We start from the raw sequence: 22,453 nt of genomic DNA, 5'->3' as shown, positions 1-22,453 counted from the left end.
GTTTTAATATTTTATGGCCTTTCCTCTTTGGAGCCTCAGTGCCATTATTGCTGCTGATTTGGGCTCTGAGTCTATGTATCGCCTCCTCAGATGGCTCCTTTTTTTTTTTTTTAAATTGATTTATATGCCGCCCTTCTCCGGAGACTCAGGGCGGCTTACAATGCGTTAAGCAATAGCCTTCATACTTTTGTATATTTTTATACAAAGTCAGCTTATTGCCCCCACAATCTGGGTCCTCATTTTACCTACCTTAAAAAGGATGGAAGGCTGAGTCAACCTTGAGCCTGGTGAGATTTGAACTTGCAGTAATTGCAGGCAGCTGATGTTAATTGTTAATAACAGTGCTTTAGTCTGCCGCACCACCAGGCTCTTTAAGTGAGGTACAGTCGCTAACTTGCTATCAGTTAAAGGGCCTTGTCTGTGTTGGCACCCCTGTGTGGGAATGCAGCGCCCTCTAGAGATGATTAACTGATATTTCTCTTAATAGCATTTTAGCTGTAGCTTGCTGCTGCTTTTGTGTCGGAAGCTCTAAAGCGCTTCTGGGTTGGAAGGATTAGCTGGTGGCATCACTATTGCCCAGGTAACACCCAATTGGGGGCTCCTTTCATGTCCCCATTAGTGAATGTAGGTAACCCCTTTGTATTTCAGAATCTCTTTTCAGTTTCAATTTTAGGTCTATGAGCCACGGTGGCGCAGTGGTTAGAGTACAGTACTGCAGGCTACTTCTGCTGGCTGCCTCAATTTGGAAGTTCAAATCTCACCAGGCTCAAGGTTGACTCAGCCTTCCATCCTTCTGAGGTCAGTAAAACGAGGACCCAGATTGTTGGGGGCAATATGCTGATTCTGTAAACCGCTTAGAGAGGGCTGTAAAGCACCATAAAGCGATATATAAGTCTAAGTGCTATTGTTTCGTGTTCCATTCTGTTACTTGGGGATGCCAACGTATCTCTATTGTTGCCGAATTGCATTTCTCAATCGTTTTTCTTCTGTGAACATCCAGAGAGCTTGCTACAAGCCAACTCATAAATAATGTAAATAAATAGTGACACAAGTACATTTTTCTCAATATAATTCTGATATTTAACCAATTAGAAGATGTCAAATTGAGCGTTTGCTTTGACTCTCCTTTTTTTTTTTTTTTTTTTTGGCAATTTCTGGATGAACTCGCATCCAAGTCCTGTTGGAAATGTGACAGCTAAGAAAAAAAACATTGCAATCCCACAAGCATACTACTGTTCATGTGGTAAACTACCTTTAAATATAGCATTCAGTACAAATAGCCTTTGATCTACAACCATTTGTTTAATGACCGTTTGAAGGCACTGCAAAAACGTTATGACTAATTTTCACACTTACAACCATTACAGCATCCCCATGGCCATATGATCAAAAAATAGAACAGAACAGAACAGAACAGAAGAGATGGAAGGCACCTTGGAGGTCTTCTAGTCCAACCCCCTGCTTAGGCAGGAAACCCTACACCACTTCAGACAAATGATTATCCAACATCGTCTTAAAAACTTCTTAAAAAGTGTTGGAGCATTCGCAACTTCTGGAGGCCAGTTGTTCCACTGATTAATTGTTCTAACTGTCAGGAAATTTCTCCTTAGTTCTAAATTGCTTCTCTCCTTGATTAGTTTTCATCCATTGCTTCTTGTCCTGCCCTCAGGTGCTTTGGAGAATAGCTTGACTCCCTCTTCTTTGTGGCAGCCCCTGAGATATTGGAAGATTGCTATCATGTCACCCCTAGTCCTTCTTTTCATTAAACTAGACATACCCAGTTCCAGCAACCATTCCAGCCTCCAGTTCCCTAATCATCTTTGTTGGTCTTCTCTGTACTCTTTCCAGAATCTCAACATCTTTTTTACATCATGGTGACCAAAACTGGGTGCAGTATTCCAAGTACCAAGGCATTATAAAGTGGTATTAACAGTTCACATGTTAATATTTGGGAGTTTGGCAACTAGTATGTATTTATGACAATTGCACCGTCCCATGTGATCACAAAAATCGATAAAACATATATCTACAAATACAACGGACAGGCTAAAACTTTAAGAATATTTGTAAGACAAAAATGAATAAAACATAATTGACACTTACTCCTTGGTTGAATACCTCAACCCCTGCTTTTGAACTGACCGTTCTCAATTTTGCATGCTTCCACTATAAATGGCATTGTGATGTAGGTTTCTATTAATTTCCTTATCTCACAGAGCAGCCCTAGTATCCTATTCCATTGGAAATTACTCTATTATCTCTTTATAGCTGCCACCAAAAATTAACAGCAGATTCAATCATTTTTAGTATCACTGTCAAATAGGTTGCACATCCTTCATTTTTCAGAGCGTGATAAATAATCTAGATTTTACAGTCCGGCAAGAATGGTAAGAAAAGAGCATATGAATTATATTTCTTCTCTCTAAGGGCAGAACCAATTATTATATGAAATGTATTTAACATACCTAGCTAAAAGGAAGTAGATCTGGTTGTAGAAAAGAAATAGCCAGTTCTTCTAGATAATTAGCTAGTTTTTCCTAATATTTTTCTCTGCTTTCTCCAAGAGAGAAACCCTTTGTTCTGTCCCCGTCTCTCTCACACACAAACAGATATCCAGGGGTTAAATAAAACTGGCAGACAACAAATTCTTTCGATAAGAGAATTGGCAGCAACCCAGTAGCTGCTTGCCAAGAACTTTACCCATAAAGGGAGGGGTTGTTCCTCCGACAGATAAAGCCAAACAAGATACACACAGTTCAAGAATTGTCAAGTCCAGTCCATATTAAATCCAAGGCAGTTGTTGCAAAGATACAATGTGACTCGCTAGTAGTTAGTTTTGTCTGTCACAGAGTCTGAATGGCCACCTTACCCCCTTATATCCCCTGTGGGGTGTGGTCCAGTGACTCAGCTTAATCTTTGGGACGCCTCCTTTTCTGCTGCATGCGCTTGTCTCTCCGACGCTGGCGTGGATCCAGCCAAGACTTATCTCCGTCACTGTCCGACTGTGAGGAGATACCTGGCTCCTGGCCAATCTCTTCTCCCTCGGGAGACACCCGAGGCATTGCCAGAGAGGAGGGTCCTGGAGAGGGAGGCCTGGCCAACTCCTCTCCTTCATGTTCGGAGCCTTCACCCTCCGATAAGTCGGCCTCGGGAGTCGGAGTCACAACACCCTTTGGGACAGAAGGAATTCCAAAGATACCATAATTCAGTGCCCCCTGTGCATGCGTGCACGACCTCCCTCACCCCGTTTTGGGCCTAGCAAGCCTACCTGAAGCCTCTGGAGGCCGGAAATGGCATTCCTGGAGCCTGGGGAGGGCAAAAACGCCCCCCCATCCCTCCGGAGGCTGGAAACAGCCTGTTTCCCAACTTCCAGAAGCTTTCCAGGAGCCTGAGGAGGGCAAAAACAGCCTCTCCCCTCAGGCTCTCCAGAGCCTGCACGCGAACCCTGTTCTTACCTGACATCCAAAACGGGCCGCATGGAGACTCCTGGGAGGGGAGGGGCGGCGTGGGCGGCGCCAGCCAAAAATCAGCTGCTGGCGCGCACATGCGTGCTGCAGCTGAGCTAGGGCAGTGGCTCACGTGCCCGCAGAAATGGCTCCACGTGCCACCCGTGGCACATGTGCCACAGGTTCGCCGTCACGGCCTTATATCATTCCAGACAAATGGCTGTCCAATCTCTTCTTAAAAACCCCCAGTGTTGGAGCACCCACAACTTCTGAAGGCAAACCATTCATGTGATTAATTATTCTAATTGTCAGTAAATTTCTCCTTATTTCTAAGTTGGTTTTCTCCTTGATTAGTTTCTCTCCATTGCTTCTTATCTTGCCTTCTGGTGCTTTGGAGAATAGAGAAGAGAATTGTCACCCTCCTCTTCTTTGTGGCAGCCTGTCAGATATTGCTGTCATGGACACCCTTAGTCCTTCGTTTCATTAAAGTAGACACACCCTATTCATGCAACTGTTCTTCATACGTTTTAGCTTCCAATCTCCTAATCATCTTCATTTAATTCTGGGCAAGAATTAAATATTTGCTCTGGCAAAATAATAACTTCATTTTTTTGGTCCAAGAAAGGTTCACAATAATTCATTTGCAATGGGCTTACTTCTTCATGGCAGTTGGTTTAGTAACGGCGATAACAAGAATCTTGTTGAAGCTTAATGGAAATAATGTGTTTCCAGAACCAGTAAATCATCAAAAACTTTACCAAAAATCAATGGCCATTTGTAAAACCAATCCCTCGAAAGGGAAATGTTGAAAAATAAAATCATCAGAAATATAACCCTGAGATTCTAGCTCATAAATCGTGAATAATTTAATTGTAGGTTTTATGAAGGCAATACTTCTGATGCATTTCTTATGTTCAAACACAGGTGGAATAACAATAAATTAATAAATTAAATTAATTAATTAATCAAACAACGCCATGTATTTTACAACTTGGGCATTGGTTGCACATCTACCCTTCATTATGGATGCTGCTTCACTCAACAGCTCTTTTCATTTTTCTTCTTTTTTTTGGTGGGGGGTGTCCCCATGAATCTGTTTGTTCTCTTTAGGTAATTAAAACATCTTGAGGATGAGTGACTAAGTTAGCTGATTCGCTTGTGAATAAAACCTCTAAAAATGTCACTATGGCAACACGTCTCCAGTGAGATGCGAACTCTTTGAGCAATCTGAGGAAGAATGGTACCTTCCCTTTGGTTTCTGTGGAGATGAGCTGAAGAGAGGCCCAAAAATAAACACTACAACTCTTTAATGTTTAAACATGCAGCATCTCCGTGTGTTTAAACAAGGCTTACTACGCTGGTTCAGAATATATTTTGGAGGAACAGCAAATAGGCCGATTGACTCCTTCGGCTTCCTGTTATTCGGTATTTTACCGTGTAGGTAGCAGAGAGAAGTAGCATTCTAAAAGTAGAGGGGGGAAAAAAACGATCCTTTGGAATAGAATATTATAAACACTTTGCATGCTATAATTCAAAGTCCAGGACTATTTTTGCACAATGCAGCATACGAGTACCAAGGTTAAAATTCTGGACACACCCTGTCTCCTGTTTCTGTTGGCACCGAATGCTGTTCCACCCACTCTTTCTAAAACATTTGCTAACATGCTGTTAAGACTGTAGGTGCTTGTGCTCTTTTGGTGTCTGGATTATTCCAGAGGGTTCTAGGCCCCGACAGCATTAGACCAACCTAGGGAAAGATCCAGCTAAGAAATCAGAAGGGTCTTTTTTTTTTTTTCCATTATGTTTTTTAGGTGCAGCTTTTCAAAACTATATTGGAGAATTGTAATGGAGAAACTGAGAAATGAACAGTCTTCATTTATCGTTTGGGGGGGGATTGGATTCCTTTTTACTCCATGATCCTTAAGACATCTTCTAGATTTGAGGCAGTGGTGAAATGTAAAATTTGTTACTACCGGTTCTGTGGGCATGGCTTGGTGGGGTAGGTGGGTAATGTGACCGAGTGGGCATGGCCAACTTTTTTTAAAAAAACTTTTAAAACCATTTTTTTTTACAACCTCTTTGGCCGAAGAGATTGTAGAAAAAATGCTTTTAAAAGCCTCTGACGATCCCAGCTGAGCCGCACGATTGTCAGAGGCTTTTTTTTTCTTTTAAAAGCTTTTTTTTTTGGCCAAAGGGGTTGTAGAAAAAATGCTTTATCTATTTATTATTAAATTTATTATTAAATTTATAATTTAATAATAAATTTAATAATAAAAAAGCATTTTTTTTGGCCGAAGAGGTTGTAGAAAAAATGCTTTAAAAAATAATTTTAAAAAAAAGCCTCTGATGATCGCGCAGCTCAGCTGGGCATGGGGGAGGGAAGCAGGGATTTTTGCTACCGGTTCTCGGAACCGTCCGCTGCCATTGCTACTGGATCGGGTGATCCGGTCCGAACCAGGAACATTTCACCCCTGATTTGAGGCTTTTCAGGCATTAAAATGGGGCTCTTCTAGTCAAGAGTAGTGAAATGGGTGCATTGATAGAGGTTTGCCTGTGTCCAGGGATGGATGGCATGAATTGTCAGCCATCTTTCCTGCGGTTTGTTTGCACGGTCCTTGCAAAACACAAATGGAAGCTGCAGAACTCAATCAGTTAAGAAAGGCAATAAAAAGTCTATGGCATCGTTCCTGCATAATGGCCATTGTTCTGATGCTGTATCTCCCGTGCCTGGCAATTTCTCCACTGGGTGGATTCCTTCCTGAGCCTAAAAGCTAACGTTTATGGATTAAAATGGGAAATTGCTTAAGCAGTTACCCTAATATACTCCTCAGCATCATGCGAAGAAAAAGAAAAAACATTTCTCGGTACCTTTGAGGTTTCTTCACTTCCTTTTTTTCCTTCAAGGCAATCTGGGACTGTTTTTCTTGAAATGTTAATTCAAGGATATTCTTGGTGGTGTGGGATTAAAGCAGATTTCTAATTTAAGAAAATTCGTAGGCAGCCTGAGAAGATTTCGCTTCTGAGAGTACAAAGCAATTTAAAAAGAAAAAAAAACACTAAAGGTTTTAGAATCACTGGCTAAACTGAGATTGATAGTTGGCTTACATGTCCCTACATGCATATGGATCCCACATCTGGTAGGAGAATCTTTAGGGATCAATGCAAAAAGGCCAAACACGTCTTGTGGGTGTGCACGTGTTTCTTGGTGTGTCCAAAGGGCAGGTACAGGCAACAATAAAAAAGATTGTCAACAGATAAATAGATCATTCTGGAATAAAATAAGTGACCTTTTCCTATGCAAGAATGAGCAATCCAGTGCTTTTCTCCTTTCTAGAGATGAAATAGAGTCTTGGAATTAAAGCTTGTTTCTATTTGCTGTCAGTTCCATCAGCATGATATCCTAGTATCCTAGTTGGAAAATCCCCTCATATGGTTTACAATTACTATTCCCCTTACCTTAAACTACCAAGCTGAGCAAACTCGAGGAATTAAAAAAAGAAAGTCAGTTTGGTCTAGCACAGAGGTGTCAAACTCAATTTCATTGAGGACCACATCAGGGTTATGTTTGACCTCGGGGGGGCGGGGGGCGTGGCCAGGGTGGACACGGCCAACTCGATGTCACTCGTGTCGGGAGTGCCTGTGGTGGCCCGAGCGCTCTGCCAGAGAAAACGGGTTCCCGAGCTCCATTTTTGGCTGCGACGGCCTCCTGCAACCCTCTGCCAGCGAAAACGGAACTCGGGAGGGCCGCACAGTCCTCCTGAGCTCCGTTTTTGCTGGCAGAGGGACCTTGGGCCAGTCCTTTGCTTCTTTCCAGGGCAGCTCCACCGGCCAGATCTAAGCATCCAGCAGGCCGGCTCCGGCCTCCGGGCCTTGAGTTTGACATCCCTGGTCTAGCACTAGGCTAGAAAGCAGGAGACCATGAATTCAAGTCCTACCTTAGCCATGAAAGCCAGTTGGGTGAATTTGGTCCACCCACTCTCTCGTCTGTAAGAAAACAACCAAACTCAGAAAGTAGTAAGTTATCCACATATCTGTAACAGATACACACCATTTACATATACATGCATACGTACCAGAGGTGGGCTGCTGGGGGTTCGCAGGGGTTCGGGAGAACCTCTAGCTAAGATTCTGTGCACTTTGGAGAATCCCCAAATCCCACTCCTGGCTGGGCCTGCCCCTCCCAGGAGTCCTCACGTGGCCTGTTTTGGATGCAGGTGAGTGCAGGGCGCGCACAGAGACTTGGGGAGGACAAAAAAGTGCCTACCGGAAGTTCGGGAAGGGCCTCCAAAGCTTGGGGAGGCTGTTTTTGCTCTCCTGGATGCTCGACAAAAGCCTCCGGAGCCTGGAGAGGGCAAAAATGCCCCCCTGCCGTGGTGCAGGAGGCCGACTAGGCCACGCCCACCATGGCCACGCCCACCCAGCTACCAGGCAGAGAACCCCTTGCTAAAATTTTTGAAGCCCAACCCTGATAAGTACATATATGAAAACTTAGTGGCACTTGACAAGACTGATATTTTTTAATGTGGGTCCAGACCTGTGTCATCTGTGGGGCACTTCTTCTCGGCCCCAAGTTCAGATACATTTGATATTAGCGAGTAGTTCGGCTTTCCGTTTCAGAACCTTATACTATGAAATAAAACTGTCCTTTACAGATGAACCCGAGCCTCTCATTACCATTTAGAAGGGGGTTCAAAAACATATTTATTTCCCCTCTGGCGTTTTAATGCTACTGTTCGACTGTACTGAATTTTGTGGTTTTTGTGTCTTGTTTTATAGTTGTCATTTTTTAAATGCTGATTTTTATGGAAGCTTCAGCTGTATTGTAATCTGCGGGGAGCCATTAAGGGAGGGAGCAGTGTATAAATCTGTCAAATAGATCTTTGGAATAAATAAATAGGCTGGATGCTCAGTTTTGATGCAGATGGTGGTTGCATCCGTAGTGCTTTTCAGTAGCCTGATGGCTGAGTCGTTCAGAGCAAGAATTTAGCAGTCAGTACTGTACCCAGATCTAAATCTGATTGTGGTGTGTTGATGTGGGAAACCCACCACTCAATTCAGGAGACAAGACCACGAAGAGTTGGAGAACACAAGTTTATTTGCGCAAAGGTTCAGAGCATTAGCATGGCAAATTCTGAACGAAGGGCTATTCCCTTCGGTCTACTTTTATACCTTCAACATCTCTAAGTACAAATGAGACATCGCCCTTTGATACACTTATCTAGCTGAGACAAAGCTTTTAATAGAGTACATAGAAGGGGGAAGTTTATAGGCTTCGCCCCCTCCGCCTTCCATATAGGGTTTCTATCTTACACCATCTGTTTCCTTACACCTCCCTTCCTTTACCATTATCTTGCACAACACCGGGATATAGTGCCAGTCACATATAGTAAGCAAGTTTACTGTAATTTTCCTAAGCATTGCCACATAACAAAAGGTCATGATCAGGGTTGTCAAGTATTGGGGTTTACATTAATATTAGGGTTATCCCTGATTTCAGTACCTTCATCAATGTAAGCGCCAAGGATGAGGGCATTATAACCCTTAGTGTTAAAGGTGGAATAAATCATAGAGCTCACCATGTTGAATCGCAAGAGGTTGGCTATGAAATGTGGAATCCTTCTCTCTGTTTTGGAGGTGGCATTTGAACTTGCTTTACAATGGCAGCTCTGTTTAGGCATCCAAGCCAAAGTTGGTCGCTCGCGAATAAAATGTTTCTTCTCCTGTTTTAGGCCCTGGCAGCCAACGGTGGCATCGGGTTTGCTGTGGCCGAGCCTCAGATCGCCATGTTCTGTGGAATGCTGAATATGCACGTGAATATTCAGACTGGGAAGTGGGAGACCGATCCTTCCGGGACAAAAAGCTGCTTTGGAAGGAAGGAAGAGATTCTGCAGTACTGCCAAGAGGTAAAATAACTCTGCTTTTGCAATTGGTTTCAGCCAAAAAGCTTGTGTGACTCAACTCCTACTATTTGGTCTTTTCTGCAGTGTGATTCTGAAAGGGCCACTTGAAAACCCTTTCGGTGACATGGGCTTAATTCCCAAGCATATGAAAGCATGTACAAGAGATGACCAGGCTGAGCCCGAGGGAGGGGTCAAATGCATCATCAGTCACGAGTCCCTTGTGCCCACAAGGAATCTTAAGTCCAGCCCATCTTGAATTCCATTGACTCTTTGTCTGCTTACAAATTGCTTGGGCCATTAGTAGTTCAGATTCTTGTAGAGAGTGGTGCGGTGGCTTAGAGGTGGAGCTCTCGCCTCACGGAGGCTGTGAGTTCGATCCTAGGTAGATGCAGATATTTCACTTTCTGGGCATACTGAGAATATATCTGCTGGGGAAAAAAACCCTCTGCATTGGTGACAGGAAGAGCATCTGGCCAGTAAACACTCAGCTCCATTCAATTGCCCAGATTCCACTCCGCAAGGGATTATGGGGTCGTTAAAAGAGGAGGAGGATTCTTGTAGAGAGTTTAAGCTTGCAATAAATCTTTATCTCCATTTGAACTGCCTGGATCTTCTGATTTCCCTGGCGCTTGACAGCATGCATGAGGTGGGACACCTGTGTCCATCTTGGCTAGTGAGTTCCCCATTTAGTGAAAGTTCAAAAAGCGTTGGTGGCTTTATTTATAGCTCTTCTGAAGCATTTGGCAGGATGTTTGTTGGGATCTTAGGTCCCCTAGCTTTGGAGGCTACTTAGAAGTAGTTCCTCAATAAGCAAAACAAACAAACAAAAAGCCACAGTTGTTTACGACTATGTCTTATAACTTTAAGAGCTTAAAAAGGGTAGGCAGATAATGATGATGTTTTGCTCTCTGTGTTTGACTGGGCTCTTCTCCAGGCATAGCCAGGCCAAGCCCAACAATATACTATTCTGATAATGTCCGGCGCAAAAGTCCAGGTCCTCATACAAAGGTCCAATTAAATTGATTTATTAATGTGTTTCCCCGAAAATAAGACCCTGTCTTGTATTTATTTGAACCCTGAAATAAGCGCTTGGCCTTATTTTTGGAGAGGTCTTATTATTTTGGGTTAGGGTTAGGGTTAGATCGTGTGGAGCAATACTGGGCTCTTCTTGCCATCTTATCTGATTTCCAGCTCTGTCTCTCTAATCCTAACCAGAGGAAATGGCAGGGACCGGCTGCACATGTGTTTAAATATTTTTGGGGAGTGCTTATTTTCCGGGGGAGGTCTTATTTTGGGGGGAAGGCTTATTTTCAGGGGAGAGTTTATTTTCAGGGGAGTACCGTATTTCCCAAAAAATAAGACCTTGTCTCATATTTTTTTGCCATCAAAAAAGGCACCAGGACTTATTTTTTTGGGGGGGGTGTTGCTGTCATCCACTGACTCATCTCACTTATATGGGTCGCCCCGGCCTCCTTTTCACTGTCCGAGGCCTTCAGGAACTTCTTTGGCCGGCAAGGCCAGCAAAGCTTTCCTGAAGGCCTCTGCAGCCGATAACAGAGCTCCAGATCAGGAGCTCTGTTATCAGCTACAGAGGCCTTCAGGAAAGCCTTGCCGGCTGCAGAAGAAGTGGGCCGAGGTGCCTGGCTGCAACCAAAGATAAGAAGTATTAGGGGAACTCCAACCCCCCATCCCCAGCCTAGCTTAATTTTTACCCATGCACCCATGGGTGAGGTCTTAATTAGAGCTTATTTGGGGGTTAGGGCTTATATCGGGCACACGTGTAAAAATCAAACTAGGTTTTACTTTCGGAGTAGATCATATTTTCGGGGAAACATGGATAAACAGCCTATGGAACTAAACAGCCTAGGATAGTGTTGGCGAACCTTTTCGGCACCAAGTGCCGAGCATGTGTGTGCGTGTCGGAAACCGGAAGACCAAGTGGCGGTGTGCAGGCGCACGCCGGAAATCAGAAGAGCAGCTGCCCAGCACGTGCATGCGCGCCAGGCGGCTACTTTTCTGGTTTCCAACGTTCCTGCGCATGTGAAAACCAGATGGCCGGTGCGCCGAAACCCAGAAGAGCCAATGGGCGACGGCTCACATGCCCTGGGAGACGGCTCTATGTGCCACTTGCGGCACGCGTGCCATAGGTTCGCCATCATGGGCCTAAGAAGAAGAGGAATCACTAAACTGCCTATGCATAGGAATTTCTTAAATAACGGTTAACACTTGCTTGGAGTTAGATAATGGAATTCAAGGCTGGATTTAGTCTGCTTGTGACTACATAGGAATTCTAGGCTGGTTCCTTTTTTAACTCCGCCCCCCAGATACTGCCACTCCTCCTGCATCTAGCAGTAATGAGATGAAGTTACTGATTGGGAAATCAATCATCAAGCTTTATTAAGGCTCTTCCTTTTACTGCTTCCTTTCTTCTTGCAGGAATCACTCCGTTCTTCATTTAGCTTTATTTCATTTCACGTTTTAATTTTAAAATTAGATCTATCCAGACCTTAAGATCACCAACGTGGTTGAAGCCAATGAACCAGTCAACATTAAAAATTGGTGTAAGAAGGGGAAGAAACAGTGCAAGGGCCATACCTATATCGTTGTACCCTTCAAATGTCTTGGTAAGTTTTTATTTATTTATATCAATTTATATGGCCGCCCATCTCACTAGTACGACACAGGCTGGCTAACAGGAATTAAAGCACAACATAAATGCAGTATATATTTAAGGGGAAAAAATGATGTTCCCAACCAATTAATACGGAGTTGCTCCTGAAAACACGAGGTGTATCCACAAACATAATTTCCCAATCCTGGATTAGGCGTCTCCACCTGCATAACAGAAAGGAGATTATCAACCTGAGCACCTGTTCTCTATCCTTTCCAAGGATCTATTTCCTGTAGGAAACAAACCTCGTGCACGCCATGTATTACGCAGAAGGAACACCAATGGAAAAAATGCTGTTCTTAGGTGCATTGGCAACATCTAAGAAGAATAGCTGTGCTGTGGTTTTGACAGTTTGAATGCTGTGTTGATGCTCCTAGCAACCCTCAGAAAGGAACCAAATGTTGCTTCTGAATAGTTTGCAGGTTTTTCTAAGGTTTTGCATGGACCTGAATAGAAGAAAATCTGGGTATTTGTTTTAACTGTTCTTTTTGGAAACAATTGCCTGCCTTTTTTCAAAGAGAAACATTTATTGCAGTGGTTTCTATCTTGCCTAATCGCATATAAATGCTTACTTAGATTAGTTAAACGTTCTTGTTCATTGTTATTGTCTTCTTATGAATTGAATTAATAATCCTATTGTATTGTCTAGTTGTTTCGTTAATTCCTGATTTGATTCTAATATTAGATCTTAAAGTGTTAAATTCTCAGTCTATTTCTTGGGGTTTTTTTGTATTCTGTTGTACATTAAAATATTTAAAAATGTAAAAACAGTTCCATATTCTTGTCAGAGGAAAAAACCCTAATCTTCCTAAAAAGTAACCACATATTATAGCCACTTCTTTCTTTCTTTCTCTTTCTGTCTCTTTCTTTCTTTCTCTCTGTCCTTCCTTCCTTCCTTCCTTCCTTCCTTCCTTCCTTCCTTCCTTCCTTCCTTCCTTCCTTTTACTGAATGAATATACTGTTGTGTTTACACTAGACAGGTTATCCTATTTAAAGGCCTGGATTACAAAGCCTGATTGGAAATTGAAAATATTTCTTTTGTTTTCTTTAAAGATTTGTAAAAGCTCAACTGAAAATGTTTTGAAAATTGAAAATAGGAAAATAGGAGGAAGAAAGTGTGTTGGGCATGTTTGCCCCCTTGAGTTATTTTTAAAAATAGTAAAGGTGGGATATAAATACATAAATCCCAAGGAAGACTGTGAGATGGGAATTTTTGTGCCGAATGTTATTAGAAAGATTTTTAAAAACCTAAAGGTTCGAATCTTTAATGTTTAAACCTCGTTATGGAAAGTATTACTGAGTTCCTAAATAAAATTATATTCTGAATAAAATAAATTCTAACTAAAGCATTAAATATGGCAATGTTTGGGGTTTTGGGGGTTTTTAATAGAAAAACTAAATACTTTCTTAAAATTCATCGCTTTAAAGCGCATATTCAGGTAGCCATTTTGTGTTTGGTCAGAGAGCTGAGGGTTTCAAGTTACACCTAAACTAAAATATGCAGGTGAGTTACAGAAATAAAACGACAGAGTTTTGCCTTCTTTTAATATTCTGAGATGTGTTCAGAAATAACAAGGGTGCATTTGCTGAGGTGTTAGCAGTATCTGAGCTGGAGAGCCAAAGCTGAGGTCAGTACTTGTGGTGGATATCCTATTTGAGATGCTCTCTCGTATTTATTTATTTTGCAGTGGGCGAGTTTGTCAGCGATGTCCTTTTGGTTCCTGAAAAGTGCCGCTTCTTCCACCGGGAGCGGATGGATGTGTGCAAAAGTCACCAATATTGGCACACTGTAGCAAAAGAGGTAAGCTTCGGTACCACAAGCACACTACCTCTATTCCCAGGAGATAGAGTGGATGGCAAAGCTTGAAATCCAGAGTTAGAAATGTCGTCTTTTTTTTCCCTTGGAAAGAAATGAGCATTAGGTCTGAAAGACGGCTAAAAATAATACAAAGCCTTTTGAAGTGTGAACACAGGTTCAAATCGCCCCCTCTCGCCCCGTTAATAAGCAAAAATTGCTTATTCAGCTGCTAAGTGTCATGTTTGCTGTAGAGCAATTCGGTTCTCTTCCCATAAGTCACCTTTGTTGCAAGAGCAACTGGAGTCTAAATCTGGTGATAACTATTTTATCTGTGCTTTTTGGAAGGAAGAAGTAACTAACAAATTCGGAATTTTTATATGACAACCACCTTTTTCCAGATTTCTAAGTTTCTTTCCAAAACTGTGTTTCCAAAACTGCTGGTGCACATCTCTATATCTTCCTTCCTTCCTTCCTTCCTTCCTTCCTTCCTTCCTTCCTTCCTTCCTTCCTTCCCTCCCTCCCTCCCTCCCTCCCCATTCCCATCTTCCTTCCTTCCCTGCCTCCTTCCTTCTCATTCATATCTCCTCCCTCCCTCCTTCCTTCTCCTTCCCATCTTCCTTCCTTCCTTCCCTCCCTCCCTCCTTCCCTCCCTCCCATTCCCATCTTCCTTCTTTCCTCCCTCCCTCCCTCCCTCCTTCCTTCTCATTCCTATTTCCTCCCTCCCTCCCTCCTTCTCCTTCATATCTCCTCCCTCCCTCCTCCTCCTCCTTCCCATCTTCCTTCCTTCCCTCCCTCCGTCCCACTCTCCCACCCATTCCCATCTTCCTTTCTTCCTCCCCTTCCTCTCTCCCTCCTTCCTTCTCATTCATATCTCCTCCCTCCTTCTCCTTCCGATCTTCCTTCCTTCCTTCCTTCCTTCCTTCCTTCCTTCCTTCCTTCCTTCCTTCCTTCCCTCCCTCCCTCCCTCCCTCCCTCCCCATTCCCATCTTCCTTCCTTCCCTGCCTCCTTCCTTCTCATTCATATCTCCTCCCTCCCTCCTTCCTTCTCCTTCCCATCTTCCTTCCTTCCTTCCCTCCCTCCCTCCTTCCCTCCCTCCCATTCCCATCTTCCTTCTTTCCTCCCTCCCTCCCTCCCTCCTTCCTTCTCATTCCTATTTCCTCCCTCCCTCCCTCCTTCTCCTTCATATCTCCTCCCTCCCTCCTCCTCCTCCTTCCCATCTTCCTTCCTTCCCTCCCTCCGTCCCACTCTCCCACCCATTCCCATCTTCCTTTCTTCCTCCCCTTCCTCTCTCCCTCCTTCCTTCTCATTCATATCTCCTCCCTCCTTCTCCTTCCGATCTTCCTTCCTTCCTTCCTTCCTTCCTTCCTTCCTTCCCTCCCTCCCTCCCTCCCTCCCTCCCCATTCCCATCTTCCTTCCTTCCCTGCCTCCTTCCTTCTCATTCATATCTCCTCCCTCCCTCCTTCCTTCTCCTTCCCATCTTCCTTCCTTCCTTCCCTCCCTCCCTCCTTCCCTCCCTCCCATTCCCATCTTCCTTCTTTCCTCCCTCCCTCCCTCCCTCCTTCCTTCTCATTCCTATTTCCTCCCTCCCTCCCTCCTTCTCCTTCATATCTCCTCCCTCCCTCCTCCTCCTCCTTCCCATCTTCCTTCCTTCCCTCCCTCCGTCCCACTCTCCCACCCATTCCCATCTTCCTTTCTTCCTCCCCTTCCTCTCTCCCTCCTTCCTTCTCATTCATATCTCCTCCCTCCTTCTCCTTCCGATCTTCCTTCCTTCCTTCCTTCCTTCCTTCCTTCCTTCCTTCCTTCCATCCATCCATCCATCCATCCATCCACTATTCTACTGTAGGTCTGTCTCAACCTTGGATTACATCCTATTCCTTGAGCACCTCTTAATTTCCATTCTTTAGTCAGATCTTTTTTTCTCCACCTTCCTGTGTAGCATCTGGTACTTGAAACCTGGGGAAATTATGCTCATTCTTGGCTTTACTGCTTCCTTTAGGCTTGCTTAACCGAGGGTATGATCTTGCACAGTTACGGGATGTTGCTCCCTTGTGGTGTAGACCAGTTCCACGGCACGGAATACGTGTGTTGCCCTCAGGCCAAAATTGTAGATGAAGCTCTGTCTAAGGAGGAGGAGGAAGAGGATGAAGACGAGGAGGAGGAAGACGACAACGATGGTAACAAAAGGTAGCAACGAGCAGGATCAAATATTCTTGTTTAATCAACATTATTTTTCCATGCTGGGCAGGGCAGAAAAGAGAGGTTGAGTTTAATTAAGGAAAAAAAAAATAGGCACAGTCCATTTGCCATTTTTTTTTCTCCTAGAACAGGGCTCAGCAACCTGCGGTTCTGGAGCCGCATGTGGCTCTTTCACCCCTCTTCTGCAGCTCCCTGTCACTCAAAATATGCATTACAACCGCCAATGTGCGACACCCGCCGGCACGGGATTTATTGAGCTTTTCAACCCCCGGTAGGCCAACCATGGATAAATCCAAGAAAAGAAAAGTTTCAGAAGAAAACAGAACTTTTAATTTAACTACATATGCTAGTTTTGGGGCCGCTCAAGAAACAGTCAGGCATGGGAACGGTTTTGTGGCTCCCGGTGTTTTCTTTTCTGTGGGAAACTGGTCCAAATGGCTCTTTGAGTGTTTAAGGTTGAAGACCCCTGTCCTAGAATGAGGCAACTGGATTCTCCTAAATCAGGAGCATGGTATCTGGAGTATCATGACCAGCTTCTTGTTTCAAAATACACCGTTCAGGAAATACACAATCCAGTCCATTTTGTGAAAAAAACTAGGCTCTTGGAATGTGTTCCCTCTTTGGTATTTCCTGGTATTTCTTGTGAGCATGTTAAAGAAACTGAACGGAAATATACTACCTCTTTGTAGCTGCTAAATATGTATGGAATTTCAATTCATCTTGTAAAAGTCCACTTTGACATCATGGTTTAAAAGGTCACTGACTGTAACCTCTAATATAGAAGTTATCGAGCCAACATTTGATCCATGGTCAAGATCTCCATTATTATTATTATTATTATTATTATTATTATTATTATTATTATTATTATTATTATTATTTATTGAATTTCTATACCGCCCTACTCCCGAAGGACTCAGGGCGGTGTACAGCCATGAAATAAAACACATAAATATACAAAATTTAAAATCGAATAAAATGAATTAAATAAATTTGGCTGAATTAATACCCATAATTTAAAATACCCATAATTTTAAAATACATTAAAAATTTAAAATTTACACTTAAAAGTGTTTCGCAGTGCATTTAAACATTTGAGGGAAAAATTGTTGCCTCTTCACATTGGATTCCCCTTCTGCCTCTCCTAGTGAATTGCCCACCGAAGCAGATACAGATGACTTCACAGTAGGAGTCATGGAGTTGAATGACGACGATGAGGAAGAACAAGAAGAAAACGAAGAAGAAGTGGTAGTAGACCAGGATTATTATTATGATAGCTACAAAGACTACAACGAAGAGCCTCCGTCCACACCGAGCAAGGAAAGAACTTTCTCCGATAAGGAAATCATGAATGATGTGAAAGGTAAGCAGTCCCATTACAGATTCAATCAGCTTCTGTCTGTCACAACAATTATCACTTGATCCTTGCAATCCATAAATTGCCTTACTAGTTTTCCTTCATGGAATGTTTTAATTTTCAAGCAGGTCAGCAGATTAAAAATCTTGACATGCTGTTTACTGAAGATACCGTATTTTTCGGACTATTAAGACGCACCGGAGTATAAGACGCACCAAGATTTCAAAGAGGAAAACAAGTAAAAAAAAAATAGTTTTTGGCCTCCGCGCGTCCGGTTTTGCCCTCCCCGGCCCCCAGGAAAACTGCAGGCGTCTCGAACCTCCTACATGTCTAACGGGCCTGTTTTTCGCAAAAACGGGATGCACAGAGGGTTTGGGAGGCGTGCAGAGTGCCCGTGGGGGCCAGGGAGGGCAAAAATGCGACGCATGGGGGGTTTGGAAAGCCAAAAACAGACCCATTTTTGGCAAAAATGGGATGTGTGGGGCGGGTTTTCTGGAGGTCAAAAATGGCTATATTCAGTGTATAAGACGCACCAACATTTCCCTCCCTCTTTTAGGGGGTGGGGGAAGTGCGTCTTATACTCCAAAAAGTACGGTAACTTTCCTGTTTTGGAGGCATTATCAATTTAGCACAAGCCCCCTTTCCTAGGGCTGCATCGAAATATGCCCCCTTTTTGCAGAAATGTTAACAAATTGGTTCTGATCAAAGTGAGAAGCTGCTCACATTTTCTCCATGAAAGGAACACTAGGAAACAAACCAGTCCAATAAATGATAACACTTTTAAAGCTAATCTAGCAGGTAGCCGTTGTGCTTCCCAAAGAAATACATTCAATTGAATGCGTGCTGCTGCTTTTCAACAGATGCTTTTGTTAAATAACATGTCTACAAAGAACAAAGTCATGCTAAACTGCAACTTACACGTTGGCTGTTCTTTTACAGAGATAACTCCTTTTGTTGGGTTTGTCCATTCTCAAAACCTTGCAGGGAGCTTCAGTTGTTGAGCGAAGCTGAAGTTACACATTTGTGGAGCCAATTAGGGTGCATTTGTTGCAGTGCGTAGACTTGTCTTTTAATGGGTTACTCTTTGTCCCTTCCGAATTTCAAATTGTGCTACTGAAGCATTCTTCGTTCAACGCAGGAATTCATTAACTAGACTTTAACCTGCAACACACACAAAAAAGCTGCCTTTTGCTGACTTAAGTAGCCGTTTTAATAAATGTTTCCTAAAGCCCTTTGAATGCAGTTGAGTTAACACGTTGTGACTGCTTCTGGTGATTAAAATAGTCCTTCTGGTGTCTCGGTATCATTGCATTCCGGTCCCCCAAACCGCATGATCTTTTTTTCCCTAAAAGAAATCATTGCTGGCAGATAGAGGTGGTAAACATCTTAAGAGAGTTTTGGAAGTGGAAAAAACCTAGGTTTCAGAAAGTTGGATGATCGAAGTGGTCCCCAACGTGCTCTTAGTTGAAAATAAACCAGCAATACTGTATTTTTCAGAGTATAAGATGCACTGACGCACCTACCTTTTTTGGTGAGGAAAAGTAGGAAAAGAAATCTCCCTCTGCCTCCCAGCAATTTTGCTTCGTTGCAGCAAACAGCTTGCTTTGCTTTCATTTTTGTTTTCAGCATTTTTTGATTAGCACAAGAAAAAAAAAATCTGCTCCCAGCAATTTACCTCCTTGCAGCAAGCAGTGCAAAACAGCTGAGAGTCGGGAGGCTGATCCAATGAACTTGTGCTAATCAGGCTGTGCTGAAGCTGAAATGAGCTGTTTCTTCTTGGTGTTTGCTGCAAGGAGGTAACAGCTGGGAGGCAGAGGTCAAAAGGTGGGGGCCAGTGGGTGAGCGGGGCTACATTCGATGTATAAGACGCACCTAAATTTTCACCCCCTTTTAGGAAAAGGGGGTGAAAGATCCGGAAAATACGGTAGTTGTCAGGCAGCATATCCTCCTGCATAAAAATGCTCTGTGTGGGAATCGAGTGGCTACGCTGAAGCAGAGGGGCTGCCCGGCCTCAGAGCTGCTCTCCCAACCCTTCCACCCTAACTTTTTGAGAAGTAAAAAGCAGGTCAGGTTGAGTGGAGAACCAAGAGCTAAATGAAAACCCATCAGGAAGGAAGGAAGGAAGAGCTCTTCAGCGCTCCAGGGGAAGGTCCACCAAGATTGACCTAAAGCCAACCATTGATGTTGAACTAGCTTAGCAAAGCTTTGCTTGCCACCAGCTGATGCTTTAACCATCTCCACACAGCTGTCTGCTCCCAGGAGGCGATGACAGGTCCCTGCCGGGCCGTGATGCCTCGTTGGTACTTCGACATGTACAAGAAAAAGTGCATTCGCTTTATATATGGAGGCTGCGGAGGCAACCGAAACAATTTTGAGTCAGAGGAATATTGTATGGCTGTGTGTAAAAAGATGAGTAAGTTCAGCCTCGCCCTGGTCCTCTTCGAAGCAAGCTGTCGTCCTTGTCTGTCTTCTCCTCCTTGACCAGAAGGTCAAAGGAAGAGTGTCTGTAGCTTTGTCCTCTAGATCCTGGTGTCTGGTGTCTTTGTGCTGCTTTAGACTTTAAGCTCAGCTTCTGCTCCTGCAGTCAGAGAAGCCCGCCTGGTCCCCCTTTCCCGCTCTTGCACTGGCTTAGCAAATCCTCTTCTGGATTCCATGGGGAGAAGGTGAAAAGTTTGGGCTTGGAGGGCTGGCCTGCGGTTCCCCCTACAGTCCCTATTCTTGGTGCCTCTTCGTGGGATCCGTGCATCTCTTCCACCCTTTTTCTTTTATACGTTTTACTGCGCAGTAAAGCTTTTCCCTATCGGTCTTTCTGGAAACTCACTCCAGGTTCTGCTTCATATTTCTGAAAATATCGAAATATGGTCCGCAGTCTGATGGTGATTCTGTGTGATTTGTCTTGAGGTTTGCTCACCGTTTTTACTGACTTTTTTAGCTTGCTGTTACCTGCTGCTTGTTATCATTACTTGTAGGGTTTATGTACTGCTGAAACCTAAAGGGTTATAAGTGACGTACATCACTCACAAAATAAAGCAAAATGATATAAGAAAAATATAACCTATAAATAAGTTTAATAGAAGCAAACTACATTCACAGCAATCCCATCTCGGATGGTTTCCTCCACTCATTTTCTTCAGAAGGCAATTGCTGATTTCCAGCGCTTCCATTTTTATTTTTTTAGGCCCTTCCTCCCTCCGTCCCTCCCCTTCTTCCCTCCCTCCCAATATTTCCTTCCTTCCTCCCTCCCTCCCTCCCAATATTTCCTTCCTTCCTCCCTCCCAATTATTCCTTCCTTCCTTCCTTCCTTCCTTCCTTCCTTCCTTCCTTCCTTCCTTCCTTCCTTCCTTCCTTCTCTCCCTCCCAATTTTTCCTTCCTCCCTCCCTCCCTCCCTCCCAATTTTTCCTTCTTTCCTTCCTTCCCTCCCTCCCTCCCTCCCTCCCTCCCAATTTTTCCTTCCTTACTCCCTCCCTCTCTTCCCATGGCTGGCACTCTGTACAGCCATAATCCTGTGTACAGAATGGGTTCTGTGCAAATGCTTTTGATTGGATTGAACTGATAGCAAGAATGAGATTAAAAACTGTGGCTGTTTTGGAGAAAAAGTTTAGTCTGTCCCCAAAGGATTTGGGGCCACAGTCTACAAACAGTTTGTGCTCCTGATCACAGAGAGAGTACACTACTTTTTATGTGCAGGGTGTCTCATTTTCCTCTTATCCCCTTTTTCACATTGGAGTGAAAATTTTGTGGGTTCAGAGCACCAGGTCAAGATTGCCATTTGAGCCCCTCATCCAAATTATTGTCCGCAAAGCACCCCGTGCGTTATTGTGAATACAGTGCTCAAACGTTTCCTTCGCCTGAAAGCAGATCAATTTGAACGAAATAAGTTGACCTACAAAAAAAAAGGGGGGGGAGGGGAAGTGCAGATTAATCTGTGACATCTGGATTTGTATTGAATCTCTTCTTCCATTAAATTCTAATCCATTACATGGACAGCTAGTCAGGATTTCCTTTTCTTTTTTTCCCTAAAACGTAAGCATCCCATCCCTTTCGCTATGTCTCTGCAAGGCAACCAGAACAATAGCACTAGCCACTGCTGTTTGCATTCGGATGGCATAAGGAGCCGTGGTTAGAGGGCAGTACTGCAGGCTACTTCTGCTGACTGCCGGCTGCCTGCAATTTGGCAGTTCGAATCTCATCAGGCTCAAGGTTGACTCAGCCTTCCATCCTTCTAAGGTCCGTAAAATGAGGACCCAGATTGTTGGGGGCCAGATGCTGACTCTGTAAACCACTTAGAGAGGGCTGTAAAACCATGGGAAGCGGGATATAAGTCTTGAAGTCCTTCCTTCCTTCCTCCCTCCCTCCCTCCCTCCCTCCCTCCCTCAGTGGTTAGAATGCAGCATTGCAAGCTAACTGCCCACTGCTAGGAGTTCGATCCTCACCAGCTCAAGGTGGACTCAGCCTTCCATCCTTCCGAGGTTGGTAAAATGAGGACCCAGATTTTTGGGGGGCAATAGGCTGACTCTGTAAACTGCTTAGACAGTTTAGAAAGTGTAAAGCGGTATATAAGTCTACGTGCTATTGGTATTGCTATAAACGCGCAGCAAGCAGGAGCTTTGATCTTGATGCTGAAGTAAGCTTTCATGATAGACAGGGGCCTCTCAGCTGAAATCTGAAGAGCATTGAAGTTCTTAATGCTAATTACTCTGAATTTCAGAGTAATTGAGCATGCCTGACTTCACTCCAGGCGCACCTATTACAAGCTGGCAAAAGAGTAAGGAAATCACACTGAACCTTCCTGGAAGGATGACACCGATTGGCCAGTTGTCATTTAAAAAAACAAACAAACACTTGTCTATGGAGATTCTCAGTCATCCAGGTCATGGTTGTCCCAAAGGTGCCTTTTTTCCAAGAGGCAACTGGACTTTCTGATTTTTTCCCTTGAAGACGTGTCACTTCTCATCCGAGAAGCTTCTTCAGCTGCGAAACGTCTTCAAAGAAAAAAAAAACAAGAGAAAGTCCAGTTGCTTCTTGAAAAAAAGTGCCTTTGGGGCAAAAAACCCCCAACAACCTAGTTCTGCCTTCTTTTGC

At 43.7% G+C, this 22,453-nt stretch overlaps 1 protein-coding gene across 4 annotated transcripts in view; it reads left to right on the top strand.

Annotated features, from left to right (window-relative positions):
- The window catches only part of APLP2 (amyloid beta precursor like protein 2), a 70,504-nt gene that overhangs the window by 27,392 nt on the left and 20,659 nt on the right, over positions 1 to 22,453 (top strand). For 2 of the 4 annotated variants that reach the window (XM_087875578.1, XM_087875577.1), the window contains exons 2-7: positions 9,176 to 9,349; positions 11,841 to 11,970; positions 13,706 to 13,818; positions 15,814 to 16,001; positions 17,162 to 17,376; positions 19,616 to 19,783. In XM_087875578.1, coding sequence (XP_087731704.1) covers positions 9,176 to 9,349; positions 11,841 to 11,970; positions 13,706 to 13,818; positions 15,814 to 16,001; positions 17,162 to 17,376; positions 19,616 to 19,783 — 988 coding nt within the window. The remainder of the gene's footprint in view (positions 1 to 9,175; positions 9,350 to 11,840; positions 11,971 to 13,705; positions 13,819 to 15,813; positions 16,002 to 17,161; positions 17,377 to 19,615; positions 19,784 to 22,453) is intronic. The other 2 variants (XM_087875580.1, XM_087875579.1) reach the window with 1 other exon arrangement.

Source organism: Pantherophis guttatus, chromosome 9, assembly GCF_059756535.1.
Source record: "Pantherophis guttatus breed Tessera chromosome 9, ASM5975653v1, whole genome shotgun sequence".
NCBI lineage: Eukaryota > Metazoa > Chordata > Lepidosauria > Squamata > Colubridae > Pantherophis > Pantherophis guttatus.
The sequence above is the reverse complement of the archived record's forward strand: the minus strand, read 5'-3'. Positions and strand labels throughout refer to the sequence as shown.